The sequence below is a fragment of the Loxodonta africana genome, chromosome 3 (genome assembly GCF_030014295.1).
Source record: "Loxodonta africana isolate mLoxAfr1 chromosome 3, mLoxAfr1.hap2, whole genome shotgun sequence".
Taxonomy (NCBI): Eukaryota; Metazoa; Chordata; class Mammalia; order Proboscidea; family Elephantidae; genus Loxodonta; species Loxodonta africana.
Genome location: NC_087344.1, coordinates 926212 through 948893, shown reverse-complemented (window position 1 = coordinate 948893; position 22682 = coordinate 926212). Strand labels below are relative to the sequence as shown.

The 22682-nt window shown below is 63.8% G+C and overlaps 2 protein-coding genes across 6 annotated transcripts; both read right to left on the bottom strand.

The window, feature by feature from the left end:
• Positions 1–1376: 1376 nt before the first annotated feature.
• Positions 1377–10412, bottom strand: MIDN (midnolin). 4 transcript variants are annotated; one of them, XM_064280083.1, is made up of 8 exons: positions 10070–10412; positions 8933–9020; positions 8674–8736; positions 6562–6690; positions 6172–6474; positions 5749–5893; positions 4881–5171; positions 1377–3454 (listed from the first exon to the last, which is right to left on the bottom strand). In XM_064280083.1, the coding sequence occupies exons 1-8, from the start codon at positions 10300–10302 to the stop codon at positions 3177–3179; spliced, it is 1530 nt and encodes a 509-aa protein (XP_064136153.1). In that variant the 5' UTR covers positions 10303–10412; the 3' UTR covers positions 1377–3176. The 4 variants fall into 4 exon arrangements, with proteins under 4 accessions (XP_064136153.1, XP_064136152.1, XP_064136154.1 ...); XM_064280082.1 differs by having other exon boundaries at positions 5749–5896; positions 10070–10409; XM_064280084.1 differs by lacking the exon at positions 6562–6690 and having other exon boundaries at positions 5749–5896; positions 10070–10317.
• Positions 10413–14614: 4202 nt separating this feature from the next.
• Positions 14615–17079, bottom strand: ATP5F1D (ATP synthase F1 subunit delta). Of its 2 annotated transcripts, none has more exons than XM_064280087.1 (5): positions 16898–17079; positions 15921–16074; positions 15144–15232; positions 14916–15060; positions 14615–14707 (listed from the first exon to the last, which is right to left on the bottom strand). In XM_064280087.1, the coding sequence occupies exons 1-4, from the start codon at positions 17036–17038 to the stop codon at positions 14938–14940; spliced, it is 507 nt and encodes a 168-aa protein (XP_064136157.1). In that variant the 5' UTR covers positions 17039–17079; the 3' UTR covers positions 14615–14707; positions 14916–14937. The 2 variants fall into 2 exon arrangements, with proteins under 2 accessions (XP_064136157.1, XP_064136156.1); XM_064280086.1 differs by having other exon boundaries at positions 14615–14732; positions 16898–17076.
• Positions 17080–22682: the final 5603 nt, after the last annotated feature.

The window sequence follows — 22682 nt, the reverse complement described above, 5'->3', positions numbered from 1 at the left end:
GTGGGGACATTCTCGCCCACTGACAGGTCCGAGGTCTGGAGGGGCCAGCCTGACGTGGCCTCCATCTTCCTGCTGTTGCGCGCTGGGTGGGTGGAGAATGATTTGGGGGTGACTGGGTGGTGGGAGGGGCAGGAGGCCACCCTTGAGGTTCCTCTGCTGAGGCAGATGTAAGAGACTCGGGCAGGGGTGGGGGTCACACAATTTCACAAACACCACTAATCCTCTGGGGCAAATGGCTTGTCAACCCAAACTGTTTCCTCATCTGTAAAATGGGAGTATAATTACATCTCTCAGGTTGTCGTGACTGTCGTATGAAGAAATAGAGGTAAAACGACACCAAGGATGGTGAAGCCTGTTCCGTGTCTCTATCCAGTTCCAGGGTGGTTGAGCTTGGGGCCCTCGCAGAGGCCCCGGGGAGTCCCAGGCTGCGGGCAGGCAGAAAAGAGCCGGGATCCAGGGGCCAGCCGAAGGGGCTGGGGCAGAGGAACAAGCAGGGCTCTGCCTGGGCGGGGGTGGGCGGTGCCCATTGGGGAAGTTCCCAGGCAGAGCCGGCGGGCCTGCTGGGAGGGTGTTCCTGGCATAGGGCACAGCCTGGGCAAAGGCTCTGGAGATTTGATGCATGACAGTTAGGGCCAGAGAGTACTGGCATGCAAGGCTGGGGCGCGGCTGCGGAGGGACCAAGAGAGGTTAGCCAGGCCTGGTCGCGCCAGGAGGCCGTGAACACCAGCCTGTGGCACCGGCTTGAGCCCTGTTTGGGGCGGCATGGGGGTGGGAGCTGGGGTTGGGCCTAGGACCACCCATCCATGGCTCCAGCCGCTTGCCCTGGGAGCTCACTGCAGCAAGCTGGACGGGAAAGTCATACTCCAGGAAGAGCAAGCAAGAGCCGCCTCACTCCCTGTGGTTGGGGAAACCGAGGTCGAGAGCCGGCGGCTGGATCTCTTTCTCGCAGACTACTGAGCCCCACGTTCTGTTGGCCCCACAGCCCACTTCGGAGACCCAGGTACTGAGCCTGGATGGGAGGGCAAACCTATGCCCCCACGCCCTGCGGGCCTTCCGGCCTCAGTACAGGGAAGTGGCCACCCCCTCCAGGCAACTTCCTGCCCCCCCAGGCTAGGGAGGGGGCGTGGGAACTACTCCCGGACCACAGCACACTCCTCCACCGGGCACCTTGGATCTCACTTCCCATCACCCACCCTAAAATGGGCAACACTCCCTCATGTCACCCCAGCCCCCCACTTCACCTCAGGATGTGCTGGCAAGGCTTCCCACGCCCACCCCAGCCCCCTCTTGGAGTTAAACAAGACCACTCCCACTCAGGCAAGTTCCCCCATGGCCCTGCTCACACGCCCCCGCCCCAGAACCAGACGAACCCTGACTTGTCTCATTCTGTTTATTACTTGAAATCACGGTGCTGGAAGGTTTTTTTTTTCTCAATTTCATACCGGAAACTCACGCGAGGTGCCAGGACCCCCACAGCCCGACCCCGAGAGCGGGTAATGCTTTCTTTGGGGGAAGGGCCCTGGCAAGGGCAGGACACTCCTGCCTGGGGCCTTTACCCTCTGAACTCGCGGAGGCACAGACGTTATTTAAAAATCGTTTAAAAAACAAAACAGAACACACGTTTAAATAGGAACCCAAGACAGTTCTTAGGAAAAACAAACCCACCCCTTTCTTCTTTTTTTTTTTTTTGGAAAAAAAAAAAAAAAAGCCAAAAAACAAACAAAAAACGAATCCTTGACCCCCTAACCCCTCCCGGCCCACCCACCCCCCACAAAAAAATTTACAAAGCTACATTAACACATGATGTTCACATCTGAAACCATTAAGTTTAAAACACATGATCAAGTGGGGGGTCGAGGACCTGGTGCTTACCTACAGGGAGGGGGACAAGCGGGGGTGGGGGAACGGGGGGTGCGGAGGACACAGAAACAGGTGTGGCCAGGACTGAGACAGACAGGTAGAGCGTGGGACAGTGCCCAACATTTCTAGTATCAGTAAAAAAAAAAAAAGAAAAAAAGTCCACCCACTTTGAAATGGCCCCAGTCAGGGGTTTTCCCCACAGCCCCAGGGGGACCCCGCAGACCCCCAGGATCCGGGCACTGAGTGGGGAGGGTCCAAATTAGACCAGCAGCGACCCCCCCCAAGGGGGTTAATGCTACACAGCGTTGCCCCTGCCGAGGGGTTCACAGCTCAGCACCCCCTCCCATTCCAGGCCATGGACAGTCCCCCCCCCCCAGAAGCACAGTCCATGACCCCCTGTCCCTCAGGAAGGGCCTGGAAGGAGAGGTGGGGGGCGTTTCTCCAGACCCACAGCCATCTGGTCTCCTGTATTTCCAGGAGATTCCCCAACCCACTATTGGCTCAGTCAGAAATCAATAGTCTATAAATACCCCAAGCTCAGGCAGGAGGTCAGAAGAAGAGGGGTGGGGGACGAGGGTGGTGTTTTAGGAGGAAATAGCACAGTGAGTGGGCCGTGCGGAACCTAGGCGGGAAGTCTGTTCCCGCGCCCTCGTTTCCTTTCCAGGCAGGAGGGCCCAACGTCCCCGCCTGAACTCCAAGGCAGGCCCTAGGCCTCTCCCCTGAAGCGGGTTTGCTTTTTCAACAGAAAAAAAGGACAATGGAGAGAGACTAGGACAGACGTGGCAAAGACACTCCCGTGTGACCGGGTGGGGTCCACGTGTGGATCTCTCGTTTTAAACCTGGGCCGGCCTGCTGGCCTGAAGCTTGCGGCGGGGGTGGGACGGGGGTCTCCGGGCCCCTCCCCTCCCCGTAAAGTGCATGAGGCATCGAGAATTTGACTTTAAACCTGAATGGGGTGGAGGCGGCGAGGGGGGCGGAGCGGGCGGGGCGGGGGCGGCTTCCGGTGTCGCCTTCCCAGCTCAGCCATCTGGAAGGATGCTACATATTTGGAGCTCTGGAGGGTGGGCGGGAAGGGACCCGGAGCCGGAGGAAGAGGTGGGCACGTGTGAGGAAACCGGGGCGGCGGGGAGCCGGTCCACGGGCGTCGGGGAAGCCACGGTGAGGATCATAAAAAAGGAAGGGAAGGTCGCTGTGAGCGTGGACCACGGGCAGGGAGGGGCCCCCGCTGCGCTGCCTGCTGCTTGGCTCTGCAAGGCCAGCGGGGCTCCTCCCGGCGTCCTTGGCCACCGGGCCTCCAGGGGAGACGGGGCCGTATCCTAAGCCACTACGAACTCGGACTTGATGTCGGGGTTCACTTCCGGCTTCCAGACGGAGTCCTCAAAGTCGAGGCCCAGGCCTGCGGCCTCGCTGGGGCTGCTGCCGCCGCTGCCACCGCTGCTATCGCTGCGGCCGGCCTTGCGGCTGGGCGGCCAGTGGTAGGGGCCCCGGGCGTCGCGCCGGGCCTTCCGGCGGAGCCGCTTCTGCTGGAGCAGCAGCTGCAGACGCTCTACCTTGCAGCGGGTGGCCCGGTTCTCCGTCTGCCGCAGCCGGTCACCTGCAACGGAGGGAGTGACCCGTGACTCCCGAGGGCCCCCAACGTTCAGAGAGTGCCCCGAGTCGGGACAGTCAAGAAAGTCTATTTGGACACCAACGTCCACACAGCGTGGTGTGTTGGGGGCCCTGCCGTTGACTCCAACTTGTATCAGCCCCATAGAGTAGAACTGCTCCACAGGGTTTCCCAGGCTGTAATCTTAACAAGAGCTGACCGCCCGATCTTTCTGGGAGCTGCTGGGTAGATCTGAACGGCTAGACCTTTCAGTTAGCAGCCAGGCGCACCAGAGCTCCTCATACAATGTATAATCCCATTTATAAGTAAGTAGAATAAGCAAATGCATGGAGACCAAAGTATATTAGAGGTTGCAAGGGGCTGGAGAGGAGGCAACAGGGACTTTTTAATGGGCACAGAGTCCCTGTTTACAGAGAGGAAAAACTTTGGAAACACAGTGCTGTTGGTAATTAAAACCAGCTGCTATAAACCCAACTCTGACTTATGGCGACCCCGTTATGTCAAAGCAGGACTGTGCTCCATAGGGTTTTTACTGGCTGACTTTTTGGAAGTAGCTTGCCAGGACTTTCTTCCTAGGTGCCTCTGGGTGGACTCAAACCACCAGCATTTCGGTGAGCAGCTGGGGACTTAACTATTTGCACCCAATTACTGCCACAGAGTTGTACCCTGAAAACTGCCTAGAATGACAAATCTGATGTTGTATAGATCTTGCCACAATATAAGTAACAGAAAAAAATATCTGTTGTGTCTTGAGTGAGCTCAGCGTGCTAGGTTGGCTTCTGTACATCTCCTTGTTCACTGCCAGACGCCCGGCTACTGGGAGCTCCAGGAGGGCATGGGGGGGGGCCCTGCCCACCCTGCTGCTGTGTTCCCAGAGTCCTGCCCAGGGCCTGGCCCGAGAAAACAGTTGTTGAGTGAAAGAACGGAAGTTGCTGCTGCTCTGTGACCTGAGGCAAGAGCCCCCACCTTACGAAGTGGGGACCCCAACTCCTGCCTGCTGGGGTGCCCACTGGGAGAAGTGGTGGTAGTTCAACAGCGAAGCAGCCAGGTTGTCAGGAGCCCAGGCTGCCTGCATGTGGGAGCGGAGGCGGGGGTCTTTCCCAACTCCTCCACAAGCAGGGTGGGGGCTTCGGCCCCCTCCTCACCCTGCCAGGCCTGACTTGGCCATTCATAGCTGCTCCAAATGCCATCTGGACAGGGTCCGGGGGAGTAGGAGGGGAGAGAAGGAAGTGAGGAGGGACCCCCTTGGGAGTGGACAAGGACACTTTGTGTCCCAGCACACATGCTCCCTTCTCTGCAGCCTGAGCCGGGTGGGGGAAGCAGCAGCTGGTCCCCCCAGCCCAGGCGGGTCAGCTGCTACGTGCCCGGAGCTCACAGAGGGGCGTTTAGACAGTGGTTGGTGGTGGACACTCACCCGGTGCACACGCACCCGGCGGCTTGCACATACGGATTTGGCTCTGGCCCTGCAGCAGTGAGGCTGGGGGCGTGGCTGGCAGCTTCTCGCAGGAGGTAGACTTGGGGGCGAGGTCGGGGGCCGGCGTGGCAGCGGGTGCACACTGGGCGTGACAGCGCAGCTGGGTCAGTGATGGGGGCATGCCCTGGTAGTGCCGTGTGGCGCTCAGGAGGTCGTTGAGGATCTGCAGGATGGTGCCGATGTCACGTCGCGGCCGCCCGCTGCTGTCCTGACAATTGGGGTGCAGCGTGCCTGCAGTGGGGGGGGGAGCGGTGAGCACATATGTGTGCTGGCTCATACACGTGTGGGCGGGGCTCCCAGGGGCAGATGTGCATATGACATGCATCAGATTTGTGGACTCAGCATGAAACCACCTGCGGTGGACATGTGACCTTACGAATGGAACAGACTCCTGGTGGGGGTACATCAGCACATGGACACGTGGTCACATATGTGGACTCGGCATATGGAATCACCTGGGGTGGACGCATGACTTCATGACTGTGTACCATCATGTGTGTACAGATTCCCAAATGGGAAGTAAGTGAGCACACAACATGCGGTGATGTATGTGGTCTCAATGTTTAATCACCCGTGGGGACACGGGAACTCAATATAAATCCATGCAGTCACCCATGTGCAGGCAGGAATGACCTAAGTACACTGGGTCACACATGTGCAGGTGGGTGTTCCTGGGGTAGACAAAAGCAAGCACATAGATCCTGGAAACCTGCTGAGAGTGTGTCGGACCCTATGCGTGCATTTAGAGACTGAAGACCTCCACTGCACGGAGACACATGCGAGATCACACGAGTGCTGGGTCACCTACCAGAGAAGGTCCCTGAGAAGACCCCTGGGGCATGGTTCACGAAGCTTTCGATAACAGCGCCAGGCTTGCGGGGGCGGGGGGCGGGGCTGCCCCCAGGGGTGGATGTGCTGCTGGCGCTGCCGCTGGCAGGGGAGGAACAGTCCATCTGCTGGTGGAGAGAAGGGCTGTGAGCTGGGGGTACAGACATGACCCAGGGATAAGGGTGGAAGGAGGGCCCAGTAATCTAGGATCTGGAGATAGTCCGTCAGCCCAGGGCCTGGGGAGAGTTCCCCAGTCCAGGGTCTAGGGATAACCCATCACCCTGAGGTCTGGGACTGGCATCTGAAAACAGAGACTGATTTGGGGATCTGAGTCCACTCCCTCCCAGAGTCTAGGGGCAGCCCACCACTTCAGGTCCCAAAGGTAGCCTTTACCCAGACTTACCTTGGGACAGGTGGTAGAAGCTGCATGGGATCGAAAGGAGCCGGCTGTCACTGGTGAGGGGGACACAGGGGCAGGACTGCTGGGCACTGGGGGGACACGGGCAGCACTGGACACGGGCCGGCAAGGTGAGGTCACAGGGGTGGTTGCGTTGGGGTCTCCGCGGGCTGCAGCGGCTGTGGCTAACACATGCCGATGCTGCAGAGGGGCGTGCTGGGCGGCAAGCTGCAGCTGGACGAACATCATGTGATCACCTACGCGCAGCGCCAGGGTCAGCGGAGAGCGACCAGACAGGAAGTCACTGACCTGCAGAGGGAATGCAGCCTGTCAGCCCCAGGGCCCCACATGTGACGCCCCCAGCCCGGCCCGGCCCAGCCCCCCGCGCTGCGTGACCTGGGGCCTCTCGCCGCCCCTCTCTGGGCTCTGGGGTCCCTGTCGGTGCCACGGACGCTTAAATAAAATGAATCGATATTTCCGGAAGCCGCCTCCGCCAGCCCGGCCCGGCCCGGGTGCCGCATGGGGCTGTGGGGGGGACAGAGGCGGGTCAGATGGGGGCCTGGCCCTCCCTGGCCAGCTTGGTTCTTAAAGGGGAAACCGAGGCCAGAGGGGGCGGGGCCCCGCTGGAGGTGCCTGCCCTTGAATAACCCACACTTCATACAGCTGTCCCATTCTCTGTGCCCATGAATGGGGGAGGGGAGCCTGCCTCAGCCCCCTCCCAGTTAAGCCACCCAGCCAACGAGTGGGTGAAATTCTTGTACAAATTCTTCCGTCCTAACCTTTGCTTTCTCAAGATAAATATTTATCTGTCCTGGGCGGGGCAGAGACTGAGGGGCGGTGCCACCCTGAAGAAGGGGGACTTGGCCTGTTCCCTGGGGCCTGACTCCCCAGGGGTACCTCAAACCAGCTCTGCCTAAGATGAACCCTGAGATCTGCCTCCCCTTCACTGTGGGCCTGTGGTAGGTCGTGGTACATCTGCTCCCTGCCCTGGCAGTTTCGGGGCCCCCTCCTCTGGGGCCTGGCCAGCGCCTTGTTCTCCCCAGAGGCCGGGATGGGGGGGCGGAGGTTTCTGAGAAGTGACACAAGCTGGGATGACTCAGAACAGACCGCCTCCCGACTCTCCACCCAGCTCCTTCTCTAAGAGGGGGCCGTGGGGAGGGGGAAGAGATGGCAGGGTGAGGCCTCCACCCTGCTGCCAGATCCCCCAGCCCAAAGACAACCCTTGCAGGAAGGGTCCGAGGTGGCTTCCCAAGAGCAGCTGGGGCCCCCCACCCTGCAACTTCCTCCCTGGGGAGGGCGAGTGCCAGGCATGACTCTGTGCCAGGCAGGGAAGCGGCCCTGGGGCGCCCAGTCACTCCACCCAGCACCCCCCCTCCTGACGCAGGCACCCTGGGGCGGATGTGAACCCAGCCCGCCAGGGGCCCCTGCCAACCGCAGCCTTCCCCCACCACTGGGAGAGCTCTGTCTACACTCACCCAGGAAGTCACGTGCAGCCTCTCAGGACCCCCAGCTCCCCCCCTACCTAGTGGCAGACCACCGGGCTCCCCAGGGCCCCCTCCCTCCCTCCATGGCGACTGTCTTGGCAGGATCCTACATGCTGGGAAGGGGGCGAGTGGCCAGGGCACAGAGGCAAGCGAGAACCCTCCTCCAGAGAAGCGGCTGAGCAGGTTTCCCAAGGGCCTGGCTGGGGAGGCCCAGGAACCTTCCCACCCCCTCGCCTACTCCCCAACCCCGGCAGCCAAGGGATTGCCAAGGCCTGTGTCAGCCGCCTGGGAGGTGGCCAGGGCCTAAGCAGGGGGAGGGCCCGACACCGCCCGCAAAAAATGAGGGAAGGAGGAAGAGAAAAAAAAAAAAGTCGCAACAAAACCGGGAACCGGGTGGGGGCCAGCACAGTGCCCCAGCACAGCAGCCTCCTCCAGGTTACTAAATATTTTCCTAACATCCTGTCTGTGCCCCGCCCCCTCACCCTCCGGGCTGAGAACAAAGGGCAGAGGGGGAGGGGTGCGAGGTGGCTCCCCTCCCTCCACAACCGGGTCACAGCAGGCGGAAGGAGGTATCACCCAGGCTGGCCCTTCCCTTCTTGTCTCCCCACCCCCACCCCCTCCTGCAACCCAGCAAAAATAAAAAAATGTAAAAAAGAAACTCGTTGGTACTTTGGGGAAGCCGCGGTGGGTGCGGCGGGGCGTGCAGGACTGGGGACGTGCGGGGCTGGGGACTCGCATGGGCCAAGGTCACTCCGCAAGCAAGCAGCTTGTGAAAGCACTGTTCCCTCCCCCCACGGAGGCCACCGTGAGAGAGAAAGCCCTCAAGGTCAGGTGGTGATGCTGGGAGAGGAGGGAGGAGGAAGCAGGGTGACCAGGCCAGGCTGGCAAGAAGGCAGGCATCCCCTCCCCTTGCCCACAGACCTGCTGGGGGCACCAATGTCCCCCCAGGCGCTCCCAGTGGCACCATGTCTGTCCCCATGAGTGTCCCCCTCCCCAGTGAGGTCAGGGCCAACAAGGGTCTTACCTGGGTCTCGGTCAAGCTCTCCAGGGCCTGCATCACCGACTGTTCCGGCCGTGAGGCCTGGGACTACAGAGAGGGAGGGGACACACACCTGAGAGTGGGCTCTGACAGTGGGCCTGATGGCTGGGGGTGGGTTGGGAGGAACTGGGGGGGGCGGGAGGGTCCCAAACAGCGTGTGACAGTGGCTATGAAAGCGCACGTGGGAGGGGGCTGCCCGCTGTGTCCGGGCCCCCAGGCCACACCGCCCCGGGCGGCCATTTACCATGAGGCCAGCCTCCACCGTGGGCACCAACGTCAGCTTGCTGCCATCCCCCACGCCAAACTCCTGCAGCTTCCCCGAACTGAGCCGGCTGGGGAGGAAGGAAGAGAGTGAGACTTGGGAGACGACACAGGGACACGGAAGCCGTGAGGGAGGGTTGGGCGCTGGGGGGGGGGGGTAAGGGGGACTAAAGAAGTTGTTGCCACCCCACCCCTTCCTGGCTCTCAGGTCCAGACCCAGATGCTGCCTGCAAGGAGATCTCCTCTGGCCTTGGCAGCCCCCACCCTGGAGATTAGGCCCCTCTCAACCCAGAAACCCCAACTCTGGGCATGGGAACCCCTTTGAACCTCAACAAGGTAGTTTGTCAACACCAGCCCCCTCCCCCGGCGTGCCCTTTGCCGCCCCCTTCCCCCAAGGCCGGCCCAGCATACAATGCCGCAAACTCAGGCTCAAGGCCATCTTTGTGGGCAACAAGCGGCCTCGGTCGAGGACCGGCCTTTTGGGGCTGCGCCGGGCCGGGCTCCCCTCCTCCCTTCCTCGCCCAGGCCGCCACTGCCGCGGCTCAAACAAAGGAGACCCTCCTCCTCCCGCCCCTCCCCCACAGGGGCCCCTCCACTGGGGATGGACACTGCGTGTCCCTGGAGGCCCGCGGGGGGAGGGCTCCCCAGGCTGGAGGCGATTTAAATACCAAGTGGGAGGGGGAGCTCGCAGGGAGCGAGCGCTCTGTGGCGAGAACAAAGGGGGGCAGAGACACGCGAGGGGGGGAAACAGACAGACACAGAGGGGGCCGCCGAGCAGATGCGGAAGCGGGCGGGGATGCAGGCAGGAGGGGGCGACCGCAGCCCCCACCTCCGCAGTTGGGACCCCCGCGCATCCCCGGGATTCCTGTCTTCTCCCCAGAGGAACCGTAGGAACCCGGATGGGGGGGGTCCCCCTGGAAGCCGCCTTTGTGCAGCGACCCCGGGCGGGGGAGGGGGCCCAGGCAGGCTAGGCCGAGCAGAGGGCGCCCGAGAGCGCGCGGCGCGCCCCCGCCCTCCGTCTGGCCGCCCCCTTCCTTCCCAGTGCGGCGCGCTCTTTGTTCCCACCCGGGGGCCGGGGACCGAGGGGGCGGCGGAACCGGGGGCGGCGCGCGGTACCTACGTGTCTTTGTGGAGCAGCGCCAGGCGCTCCTTGGGCACTTTGAGGCGCTGGGACAGCCGCTTGCGCAGCCCGTCTACCGTCTCGTCAGGCGGCACCGACAGCTCGTAGCGGGTGCCCGTCGTGCTGTGGATGGCCAAGCTCATGGGCGCCGCCTCGGCCGCCGAGCCCAGCTCGCAGGCGCCGCCGGGGGCCCCGCGCCGGCAGCTCCGCGCGCCGCCGGGCTGCGGCTCCATCCCCGGCCTGCGCTGGGGGGCTGCGCCGCCGCCGCCGCCGGGGAGCAGTGCTCGGGTCCGTGAGGCGCCGCCAATCCTCGCTGCGCCTCCGGGGAGAGGCGGAGGTCTCCCTGAAGCAGGCTACTCCGGGCACTCGCTGGCCGGCTTCCCCCGAGAGGCAGAGGCAGGCCAACCCAAACCCCGCAATCCGAGCGGTCCTCCGGGTCGCGTCGGCTCGCAGGGGCACTTTCCGGGGGGTGGTCGCGAAGGGGGACCCAGGGCAGAGGGCGTAGCTCCCCGGCCGGCCGCGCTCGGTGCCGTCTCCGCTCGGGCCGCGCTGGCCCGCGTCCCCTCCCTTAGCAACAGCCGCCGCCGCCGCCGCCGCCGCTTGGAGGATCTGGGGGTGAAAGTAACAAGAAAAAAAAGTTATAATGTATCAACGTTCGGAGGGGCGGGGCCACCGCCCCCTCCCATTCACTACTTACTCCGCCGGCCGCGCGCAGACCAATCGCCGCGCTGCCGGCCGCGCGCCATGGCCAATCAGCGCCGCCCGGGCGCTCCCCCACGTGGCAGGCGGGCCCGCCCTCGCCCCGCCCACCGGCGCCCCGGCGACCAAGGAGAGCGCGGCGGGGGCGGGGCGGGCGCCGCTGCGGGCCGCCCCCGCGACCCCCGCCCCTGGGCCATTCATAAGGGCCGGCGCTGGCAACAAAGGGTCGTCGCGGCCCGGGGCTGGGACCCCAGACTGCCGGCAGGCGCCCCTCCCCCAGGAGGGCAGGAGCGTGGGGAGGGGGCGTGGGCAGGGGGCGCAGGCCATTGTTCGCGGGCCCGCCCGAGGGGGAACAGGAAGTCGCGGGGCCGCCCCGGAGCCTCGGTCCGGGAAGCAGCGACGAGCGGAAGCGAGTGCGGACCCCGCGCCTCGTGATCGGGGGCAAACGGGGGCCGGGCCGGGTCGGGCCGGGCCGGGCCGGGGCCCCCTCCCCACGGGGCGGTGTAGAGGGCGGGCGGAGGGCGGGCCCCGGCTCCCGGTGACGTGGCCCAGGCCGAGAGCCCCTCCCGGGCCGATGCCACCTCGAACTCCCCCGCCCCAGTCCCCCGGGCCGGGCCCGCTTCCCGAGACGCGCCCGCCCGAGCCGGGACGTGACGCGGCGTCCCCAGCTGCGCCCGCCCGCGCCGCTCGGGGCTGCGGTGAGTCAGCAACGCCGGCGCGCCCTCTGTCGGCGCTGCCCGGAAGCGCGGCCACGAGCCCCGGGGGAAGGGGCGCCGCGGCTGCCCCGGTCGGTGGGGGGCTGCGGACCGGACGGCGGACGAGGTGGAGCCCCGCGAGGGTCCCAGGCCGGGTACTTGCTGCCGCGCAGCAGGGGAAACTGAGGCTATCAGCTCAAGGTCACTTGCGGGGCGGGGGAGGGCCCGGTGGGCGGGGCAGGGATTGAGGTCCGGCCGAGGCGGTGCTGGCTGCGCGGGGCCCCTCCCCTCTCCCCGGGGGGCGTCGCAGGCGGGAAGCGCCCCTAACCCTGCCTGACCCCAGAAGGAGGAAGAGTGGGGGCTCCTTTCAGAGCTTCCAGTTAGGACACCCCTCCCGGATCCGCAGGGTCCCGCCCCCCACTCACCGAGCGCGGCTTGTCCTGGGTCCCCACAGTCCGAATGTCCCCACACCCAGGGTTGAGTGAGCGGTGGCGGGACTGGTCTGGGGCCCAGCGGGCGGCCCCCAGCCTTTATCCGCACCGCCTCCCGCCTTCCCTCGGGGTGGAGTTTGGGCGGGCAGGGGGCGGGGGCCGGAGCGGGCGGTGACGCAGCTGGCCCCCGCCCCTGCCTGCCGGCCAGGGCCCCCGGGCGCCGTCGGGCCTGGGCCACCCGCCATCCGAGCCTATTTCCGTAAATGTGGTGGGGGGCGCACCTGGAGCGCTGCTGAACCCTGCTCAGGGCCGGCCGCACCGACGACCTGGGTCCACCCTGCTTAGCCACCAAGACGGGTTCCGGGGTGCCCAGTCGGGTTCCCGTCCCGCCCCCTTCCCTGCCGCCCGGGGCCCGGTGCTTCCGCGTGGGGGGCGGGGCGGGAAAGGGGTCCTGAGTCAGCGGCCGCTGTCCAGGAAAACAGGCAGGAGTCACCTGCGCGTAGTTGGGGTGCCCCGGCCCGCATCCCTTAACGGTGACCTCAGAGGGCATTCATCCAGCGATTACCCAATGCCTGGCCCGCCTTGTGTCGGGAAGGTCACGACCTGGCTGCGCTGTGACCTTGGGGTAGAGAGGCATGTCAGCCTCAGTTTCTTCCGGTGACCAGGAAGCTAAATGAGAATCCATTCTAGGTCCAGGGACACTGTCACCTTATCCATGGGGAAACTGAGGCCTCAGGTGGGAACAAGGCACGTCTGGGATCTCTGCCTCAGTTTCTCTCTCCAGGTTGTTTGGGGTGGGAGACATCAGTGATGACCCTGACAGGCAGTGCCCCCGGACTCTCCTTCCTCCACCCTCATGTCCACTTACCTGGTCAAGGTCTTCCCTTTATCTGGCCTGGCCACCTGCACCCCCACCCTGGTTCTGGGTGCCTCTCCCTGGGTTGCTAGTTCCCTTGTTTTCCTGTTCCCACCCAACATGCTCTGCAGCTTCTGGCCTCCCACCCTGAGTTCGGCGCACCCAGACACACCCAGACACTCCCAGCCTCAAGGGTCAGAGCTGGATCCCAGGGAGGCAGGGAGAAACCTGAAGAGCCATTGAAAAGGGTCACTGGGGTTGGGATTTGAGGGATGAATAGGAGTTTTCAGGACAAGATATGTGCTGACTTCTGAAAGTTAAGGACTTCCTGTAAGACAGGGCAGCACAAAGCAAGAGCAGATTTGGCCCAGGTTTGGCCAGGTCCAGTCTGTTGGGTCCCAAAGGGAATCCAGACATGGTGGAGAGAGCTATCTGGAACCTGAGCCTGAGGGGCTCAGAGAAGGGCAGCCATCAGCCACCGTCCCCTGCATGCGAAGCAGGTGGACTTGTGGGGCCCCAGGACTGAGCCCTTCCTTACCCTTCCTCCTTGGGTGGGCAGGCTCCTGGGCCTCCCTTGACCTTGGGCTGTCTGGGAGTAGAACAGAGCTCTGGAAACTGGGGCCCCACGGGAACTCTGGGCTCTGGGATAGCCCTGGCAGGGAGAGTGGGCGTGCTTTGGTGGGGGCTTGGGGGCTGTGGCCCCGGGGAAAGATGCACCTCAAATCCAATGAACGTGTTTCTCCATCAGTGTCCCAGGCTGGACTGGCTTGTCCTGAGGTCAGGGAGGCAGAACCCCAGGTGGTGCTGTGTACTGTCCTGCCCTCACTGCCACAGACTTGATCCCTCAGACTGAGCCCTGGCCCTGTGACCTGCCCCAGGACAGCTTGGCCGGCATGAGCTGTTCCTCACGGACTGCATGTCTTAGCAGGGGCTAAACCTGGCATGTGGTGCAGGCTGGTTGGTGTGACTGGTGAAGGTCTCCTGTCTCTGGGCCTGAGGCCCCGTGCGTCATTGGTCTTATTTATAGCACTCTGGTGGCTGGGCCAGGAACTCAGGGGCCTGGGCTCCCGGCTGGGCAGGACAGGGTGGTTGCATCAGTGATCCTCGCAGAAGAGTAGATGCTCACATGATCTACGGACAAGACCCACCTCCCAACAAGCACCCATTTTACCCCCGTTGAAGCCCTGCATGCGGCTGTGGGGACAGTCACTCACATGGGACAGTGACACACTGAGCAGAGCAGACACGGCATGCATGTGCCCCCCAGTGGCCTCCTGTCACTGTCCCAGCTGCCGGTGACACACTGGAAGGCTGGGCTCCCACACAGTCACCACTCTGGAATCCCCTGACCACCCCGGTGCACACATGGACCCAGCCATGGTGTGGGCAAGGGCAAGAACATCCCTGACCCTTGAAGTCAGGAGAGGTGGCGGCTGCACAGGCTGCCCTCAGGCTCACCCCACCCCATCTAGGGCAGCCCAGTGGCCCCTAGTGCCTATGGAGGGGCCCACGCCCAGGGCCTGGGCTACTGGCCAGGCTGGGCCACCCACAGCAGGCGTGCCCGGGGCGGGGCCTCCGTGGGAACTGGCAGGCCCCTCCCCTTCCCAGTGGAGGGCCGGGCCTCAGGGGCCCCCGCCCTGGGAGTGGTGGCCTTGCCCACCTCCACCCACTAGCCTGTCCAGGCTGGTAACCCTCACCTGACCCACTCCTAGGGTCAGGGCCAGCACCCTGCTCAGCGCCGCCAGCTGTCCTCTGCAGCCCACTGCCTAGAGGCTCGCATTGGCATCTTCATCCCCTATCACAGGGGGACACCGAGGGCCCTACTCATCCCCAACCCAGGCAGGAGAGACACAACCAGCACAGGTGGGTTCCTGGTTTTTAATGGGGGTATAGGTGGCGGCACTTGTCCTGCTGTGGTGGTCAGGAGAGCAAGGTCTCAGCATCTGGCTCTGATGGGCTGAGAATGGTGGGCAGCTGTCAGGCTGGGGGTGTTGGGGAGCAGAAGGAGGATCCCATAAGGTGCTGTCCTCCAGATTTTAAACACCCTATCCCAGGGGAGGGGCAGAGAGGTCCTCTGTACACTGCTCTGGCCCCAGCAGTCAGCCTGGACCTGGGAAGCTGGCTCTGCCCACAGGGATTGCCCCATGCTGCCTCAGCTTCCATACCTGCACCCAGGGGCACACACCACTACTCAAGGGCCTTCACCAGGGCCTCGCCAGCCTCGATGCGAATCTGGATCTCCGCCCGCTGGGCCCCATCTGCAGCCCCTGACAGCTCCGCCTGCGCCTTCTCCAAGTTTGCCTTGGCTGCCTGCAGGAGGTGAGAATGGGAGGCAGGGACTCTGGCTAGTCCCTATCCCTCCCTGCCTCGGCTTCCCCCGCCCAGACACTCACTCCCAGATCCAGCATGTCCAGTGTCACAGCCTCCTCAGCCAGTAACTGCACCGAAGAGTCAGCGTTCACCGTGACAGAGCCACTGCTCACTGTGGGAGACAGAAAAAAGGAAGTAAAACCCCCAGGTCCAGTGTGTCCAGTGTCTCATACTCCTCCACCAGTAACCATGACCGTGACAGAGCTGCTGCTCACTGTGGGGGTTACAGAGAAGAATTCAGACCCGCAGATCTCAGCCTCCTTGTCCACAGGGGCACGGTCAACCCCAGACCCTCGTGCTGAACCAGGAAATCCGTGACATGAGAACACTGTGTCCCCAAACGCTCCAACTGCCGCCAGCTGGGGGAGGCTCCCACAGGTCTGGGCTCGGAGTCTGGTTCCAGGGATGGGTGTCAGGAGAGAAAACAAGCAAAGACACCCAGAGAGAGCACACAAGCTAGAAGAGGCAAGGACCAGAAAGCCAGTACGGGCATGTCAGGGTCTTGACCCACCGGATACTTGCGGAGGGCTGAGGAGTCAGGTGGAGCTAGGTTCCAACTGGTTTCTCCACAAACAAAGGTGCTTCCCCCTCTAAATCACCAGCCCCTCCCCACCCCAGCACCTGTTACCTAAGCCACTCCTGCTGCCTGTGAATTGGCTGAGGCAGGGTTGTCTGCTTTGCCTCCTGCTGTACCCCTGGTGCCCAGATTGGTGGTCTGAGCCATGCAGGCAAGCCCCTGAGCTTTTATGTTTTCACACTGTCACTGGAATAGGGACTGCAGTGCCTGACCCCCACCTCACCAAAGTACTTGGTGGTGGTGCCATCCTCTGCATGGACAACGACCAGCCCTGGCCGCAGGACCTGCAGTGTGGGCACGTGGGATGCCAGGATGCCGAAGGCTCCTGTCTGCGTAGGCACGTCCACCTGGCGAACATGGGCGCCATTGAAGAACACCTGCAGAAAACAGAGAAAAAAAGCATGCAGAGCAGATCACTGTAGGCGAGCCCTCGGTCCCTGGACTCGGTCTGTCAACCTATGAAATGAGTCCGGGGTGGGACTGAGCGCTCACACAGGCAGCCCGGCGCTTGGACCCCATGCCTCCCTAGGCATTGTTTCTGGGGAAGGGCCTCCAGCCTCCCTGTGCCTTAGTTTGCTCATCTGTAAAACATGAATGGTGGGGTCATCACCGTCTTTCCAGGAAAAAGTGCTCAGAGAGGGCAGTGAGAGCGAACCAGTCCCACCACCCCAAGAGGCCCGTAAGGTAGGAGCTTGTCTCAGCCGGGGGACTGGGGGTCTTGGACACTGGACCACGAAAGAGAGACAGATGGTGCACAGCCGGGGTGCAGCGACCAGGAGTGAGGTTGGGAGGGGTCCAGCCCTGGACCACACTGGATGGGCGTGGAGGATCGGGTTCAGGGAAGGGGGCCGGCCCAACAAATGGGAGCCAGGGGCGGGGCTCAGGTTCCAGAACACAGAGACCCAGGGTGCAGACAAGGGAGAGGGGGTGCAGGGGCTCGGGCTCCGGGCCACACCGGAGGGCCTGGGTCCGGGGGTCTGGAAGCGGCCCGGGGGTCGGGCGAACAGGGAATTGGGGGCTCGGATTCCAAACCGCCACGAGGTGCGTGGTCCCGGTCGGGGTCCGGCGACCCGGAAACTGGGGGGCCGGGCTCTGGACCCCGGGGTGCGGGGTCCGGAAGGGGGCTGGGGGCCTCTGGCTCAGGCCCGCCCAGAGCTGAGCGGGTCCCGGTCGGGGTCCGAGCGCGGCCGGCGTCCGAACCTGCGTTGGCGAGGCGAAAGTGAAGGACATCTGCCCCGGGCCGGCGGCGGGGGCCGGGGCGGCAGCGGCCTCGGCGTAAGCGCGGGCCTGGCGCACGAGGCGGCCCAGGCCAGGGCGGCGGAGCAGCGCGGAGGGCAGCATGGCGGCGGCGGCGGAGAGCGGGCGGGCGGGCGGCGGGCGGACTCGGGCCGAGGGCGGGCGGCCTGGAGGGCGAAGAAGACGGCGCGCGGGGACGTCTGGGAGAGGCAGTCCGCGCCAGAGCGCAGACGCGAACTACGGGTCCCAGCGGGCCGCGCGCGACGTTGACGCCGCGGCGGATAGAGCATGCTGGGGGTTGTAGTTTTCCTACAAGTCCCGAAGAGGACGTGCCCGAGGTCAGTGAGGGGGGTAACCCTCAGCTCCCAGGTGGCCGGTCAGTGGCGGCCAGAGGGCTCTGTTTGGTGGACACCGAGGAGCCTGCATGGAGGAGGGGGCCACCTGAAGCTTTTAGCTCATCATATTTGCAGTGCTCATTGGATGTCTGAAACTAATTCTCTCGTGGAAAACAGATTTCTGGGGTCCATGGAGTTGGAGTGACCCACCCAAGCTATTGCCCTTAGATGTCAATAAGAACTCAGCTGCTAACCAAAACGTGGGCAGTTCGAATGCACCAGCCGCTCCTTGGAAACCCTATGGGGCAGTTCTATTCTGTCCTATAGGGTGGCTGTGAATCAGAATTGACATGGTGGCAGTGGACTCCTGGTAGCACAGTGGTTAAGTGCTCAGCTACTAATCAAAAGGTCAGCGTTTGAGCCCACCAGCTACTCCATGGGAGAAAGATGTGACAGCCTGCTTCCTTAAAGATTTACAGCCTTGGGACCCTGTGGGGCAGTTCTCTTCATAGGATCATTATAAATGGAATCAACTTGACAATAATGGATTTGTTTTTGGTTTAAGACCATGTTGCCTTAGGCGTTGTGCTGTTTTGAAGAATTGTCTATATGCAGTTTTTTAATAAACGGAAACTCCGAAATCAGACTAGAAGATATGTTTTAGAGTAAGCTGTTGTTATATAAACACATTGTTCTGGCCCCTTTTCCATGGCAATGTAGATAACATGGGATATGAGAATCTCTGGAAACCCTGGTGGCATAGTGGTTAAGTGCTACGGCCGCTAGCCAAAGGGTCGGCAGTTCGAATTGGCCAGGCGCTCCTTGGAAGCTCTATAGGGCAGTTCTACTCTGTCCTATAGGGACACCATGAGTGGGAATCGATTTGACGGCACTGGGGTTTCTTTTTTTTTTTTTTATGAGAATCTCTGGAAATTCTTTAGTCAGGAATATTTCTGACTCCCCAATCGAAATGTTACCCCTATTTGCAAATCGGGTGTTAAATAAACCTGTTTTATTATTGGTTTAATATGATTTTTGTTTTAACAGATGCCGGGGTCTGGAGGGACATCAGGGATCAGGATGCAGGGCCTAACATAGACATTCTACCTAATAAAAGAGGGACTCTTACAGCGTGTGAGAAAGGGGTGTACGCTTAAAAGGGGAAAATGCAGAGTAGGGGGGTGGACGGCAGGCTGAGCTTGCAGGAACGGGCACCCGAAGAGGGCTGGCTGAGCTTGCAGGTGCGGGCACCCGACGGACGGCGTGGCTGAGCTTGCAGGTGCGGGCACCCGGCGGACGGCAGGCTGAGCTTGCAGGTGCGGGCACCCGACAGAGGGCTGGCTGAGCTTGCAGGTGCGGGCACCCGACAGAGGGCTGGCTGAGCTTGCAGGTGCGGGCACCCGACAGACGGTGCGGCTGAGCTTCCAGGTGCGGGCACCCGACAGACGGTGCGGCTGAGCTTCCAAGTGCGGGCACCCGGAGGACGCCAGGCTGAGCTTCCAGGTGCGGGCACCCGACAGACGGTGCGGCTGAGCTTCCAGGTGCGGGCACCCGGAGGACGCCAGGCTGAGCTTCCAGGTGCGGGCACCCGACAGACGGTGCGGCTGAGCTTGCAGGTGCGGGCACCCGGCGGACGCCAGGCTGAGCTTCCAGGTGCGGGCACCCGACAGACGGTGCGGCTGAGCTTCCAGGTGAGGGCACCCGGAGGACGCCAGGCTGAGCTTCCAGGTGCGGGCACCCGACAGACGGTGCGGCTGAGCTTCCAGGTGCGGGCACCCGGAGGACGCCAGGCTGAGCTTCCAGGTGCGGGCACCCGACAGACGGTGCGGCTGAGCTTGCAGGTGCGGGCACCCGGCGGACGCCAGGCTGAGCTTCCAGGTGCGGGCACCCGACAGACGGTGCGGCTGAGCTTCCAGGTGAGGGCACCCGGAGGACGCCAGGCTGAGCTTCCAGGTGCGGGCACCCGACAGACGGTGCGGCTGAGCTTCCAGGTGCGGGCACCCGGAGGACGCCAGGCTGAGCTTCCAGGTGCGGGCACCCGACAGACGGCGCAGCTAAGCTTGCAGGTGCGGGCACCCGGCGGACCGCACGCGCTCCCGACCGGTAGGTGGCGCCCTCAGCCCGGGAACGCACGTCCGGCGCCCCACCCGCTCACCGCCCACGCGCGGCGCTGACGCAGGGGCGCGTGCGCGGGCGGCCTGGAGCTCCGCTGACGTCAGCCGGGGCCGGCGCAGCCTCGTTTGCAGTTCTGACGTCAGCGCCCCGCCCCCGCGCTCACGCAGGTCTGCGGCCCCCGGTGTCGGGCTCCAGCCCCCTGCCCTTGGGCTCCGAGAACACGAACACGCGGGATCCGGGTGGCGTTGGGGCTCACCCCGGGAAGGGCTCCATCCCAGGGGGAACAAGGGACAGGGGAGGGGCGCAGCCATACCCGGGCATGAGTCTGCCACCTTCCTTGGCTCCCCGTGCTGCCCTGGCCCAGACAGGCGCTCCGGGAATCCAGGTGGCTGAGGAGGCCCCCCCTCCCCGGGCCAGCCCTAATGCCCTGGCCGTTCTGTGTTGGGGTGCAAAGGGAAGCCTTGTTTCTCTGGGTGTGGCCTGTTGGCAGCCCCCGCCTCGCCACCCCATGTTCAGCTGCCACTCCTGTTAGGGGTTAGGGGTTTAATCAGCTTCTCATACTCACTGCATCAAAGAGCATCAAAGAGTTTCTCTCTAGCCCCCAACCAGGTGGCCTTGGCACTCAAGCCCCAAACCTGGGGTTACGCTGAAATTCTCCTATAGACCCAATTTAAGGTCAATCTAGGCCAGTGCAGCCACGAGCTCTGGCCTGGACCGCTCCAGCCTCCTCTCCTGGCCTCACGGGGTGCCTCGTCCCCACAAAACCAGAGGGAGTCTCTTTTTGTAAAAACAAAATCTGATTGTCATCCCCCTGCTGGGAACCACTAACTGGCTTCCCTGTTTCTCCCCCAAGGCCCTGGCAGCCTCACTGCCCACTCTCTCAGCCTTGCTCACGTGCATCTTCAGCAAACCCAGTTTCCTGCCCCAGGGCCTTTGCACACACACCCCCCATTTGCCATAAGGCTGCCCCTTGCCACTTCATGCAGTCTGTACTGTGTGCTCAGTCCGGGGTAAAGCCTAGGCACCCAGTCATGAATCAATTCCTGCCCTTGGAGATCAGCGTAGCGTAGTTGGGGTGCAGGGCGCAAAGGGAGACAAAACCCAGGAGGAAGTAAATTCCACCGTGTAGGACCCTGGAGAGAAAGTAGGGCAGGGCACTAGGGAGTGTGGGATGAGACATGGGTATTTCAGAAAGAGGGGAAGAAGGGAAGGGAGGGAAACTGGCACCTAAATGGGGGACGGCCCTGTAGGCAGAGGCTCCTGCAGGCGCTAAGTGCCAAGGATGGCCTAGCCTGGGGCTTTGAGGAGCTGGAAAAGCAGGGGAGGTGAGGCCAGGAGGTAAGGGGGATGCTGTGAGGAGGGAATGGGGGCTGCAGTGGGATGTAGCACCCAGGCCCAGGGAGCTGGGCTGGGACTAGGCTGGTGGCACATGGGTGGCCTGAGCACCTGGAAGGATTGGGTTTTGGCTGAGGTAGGTGTGAGATGCCTGAAGGCCACCCTGCATGGAGAAGGCCACTACAAACCCAGCACAGGCTTGGGTACCTTTGCTAACGTTTGCTTGTTTCACCTCAGCAGGGGAACAGGGCACGCCCCTGACGATGCCTGGCAAGTGTTGCAGGACCCACGGGAGGGACACAAGAAAGGGGAAGAAACATCTCCCCAAGAGCCCCTGGGCGGTCTATCCTGGGGACCCCCAGGCAGGAGTTGTGCGCCCCAATATGCCCAGGTTGTGCTGCATTTCAGTATCCTTGGGCCGAGGGGAGTCGCACATCCCAGACTGTTCACCCCAGGCCACGGGACTGTGAACCCCAGACCCCCTGAGCTGTGCACTCCAGGGTCCCCCAAGCCGAGGGAGTCGTGTCCCTCGGGACACCCAGGCTGTCACTCGAGACCCCTGTGTAGGGGAGGCCGTGGGGGTGAAGGGAAGAGAGGCGCACCCCCAGCCCGGGAGCCTGGATCTGCGGCTCCGCGTGGGTAGGGGGCGCCAGGAGTGCAGGCTCCGCCCCCCGCCCCCGCCGGAAGGGAAGGGGAGGCGGTGGCCGGCGCCGAGACAGCCAGACTCGGTAGCAGAGTGCGGCGGGGGCGGCCGGCCGGGACCGAGCGGCCGCGAGCGGCCCTGAGCAGGATCCACCGGGCCGGGCGCGCCGCCAACGCGATCACGTGCGCGCCCCTCCTGCCGTTCCCGGGCGCGGTGGGCCGCGCGCGCTCCATTCATAAATCCGCGCCTCTCCGCGCCGCCGGGCCGAGCAAGCCCGGAGCCGCTGCTGCTGCCGCCGCCGCCGCCGCCGCCGCCGCCGCCCATGGGCCACGCGCCCAAGCGCTGAGGTAGGCGCGGCCGGGCGGGGGACCGGGAGCCGGGGGGTCCTGTCCCCAACCCAAGGGTGTCCGCGCCCCGCCCCTTCGGCCACTAGAGGGGGACCCCCCCACGCCCTGCCCGGCCTCAGTTTCCCCCGTAGGATGGGCGAGCAATGGTGCCTCCGCCTCCCGGGAGGTCCAGGGTAGATGCTCCTGGAATCGGGGTCTCGGCCACTCGGTTCCCCTGCTCCCGCTGTCCCCGATTGCGGCCGCCCCGCCCCCAGGCTGGGGCCCCTGGGGCGCGGGGTGGGAGCAGAGCGAGCTCGCGGGGTGCCAAGGCCGCCTGGGCCTGGGGGCCGCCCTCTGGGGACCTCCCCGAGTTCGTGCCTTATCCCCAAGCGCCCCTCTTGCCCTCGGTCTCCTGCCATCCTCCTGTCGCTGTGCCTGCCCTTTTGCAACTCCCCTCCCCCCAGCTTGAACTCATTTCCCGACCTACATCGGCGCCGGCACCCCCCTCCCCGGGGTGCAGGGAACCCCGGCCGGCCTCGGTCAGGAGCGCCGCGAGGACCCTCTCCTCCCGGCCTCAATTTCCCCCGCTGTCGAGTGGGACTTTAGGGCCGGTCCCCAGGCTTTGGGAAAGGACCCTGCGGTCCCACACCAACTCGGGACGGCTGATCATCTTGGAGGTTTCGGGGCATAGCCGCCGGCTCCCCACTCGGCTGAGCTCGGAGCGGGGGTCAGGGCAGTGTCCAGGCAGCCCCTTCTCGCCGTCGGGCGCGCGCTGAGCCGCCTCACGGGCCTCAGTTTCCCCCGACCGCGAAGCAGCCGGGAGGCCGGGGTGGGCCCACGGGAGGCGGCCGCAGCCATCTTGCCCGCCCGCCGGCTCCGCAGCTGCCCCTGCAGGGCCTCCCCCCGCCGCTCCCTCCCGTGCTCCCTGGCAACCCTCCGGCCCCCCCCCGGCCTGCGCCGTCGCCATGGGAACCGGATTCTTCAGGCGGGAGCAG

Bases quoted from the DNA above. Each gene is read 5' to 3' on its own strand.
- MIDN (XM_064280082.1), bottom strand. From the start codon at position 10,302: ATGGAGCCGCAGCCCGGCGGCGCGCGGAGCTGCCGGCGCGGGGCCCCC. The intron at 6,691-8,673 runs GTAAGACCCTTG...TCCCCCCCACAG, and splicing joins AGAGCTTGACCGAGACCCAG to CCCCATGCGGCACCCGGGCC. The intron at 5,172-5,748 runs GTAGGTGACCCA...CCCCCACTGCAG, and splicing joins CTTCTCAGGGACCTTCTCTG to GCACGCTGCACCCCAATTGT.
- ATP5F1D (XM_064280087.1), bottom strand. From the start codon at position 17,038: ATGCTGCCCTCCGCGCTGCTCCGCCGCCCTGGCCTGGGCCGCCTCGTG. The intron at 16,075-16,897 runs GTTCGGACGCCG...TGTTTTCTGCAG, and splicing joins CTTTCGCCTCGCCAACGCAG to GTGTTCTTCAATGGCGCCCA. The intron at 15,233-15,920 runs GTGAGGTGGGGG...TGTCTCCCACAG, and splicing joins CACCACCACCAAGTACTTTG to TGAGCAGTGGCTCTGTCACG.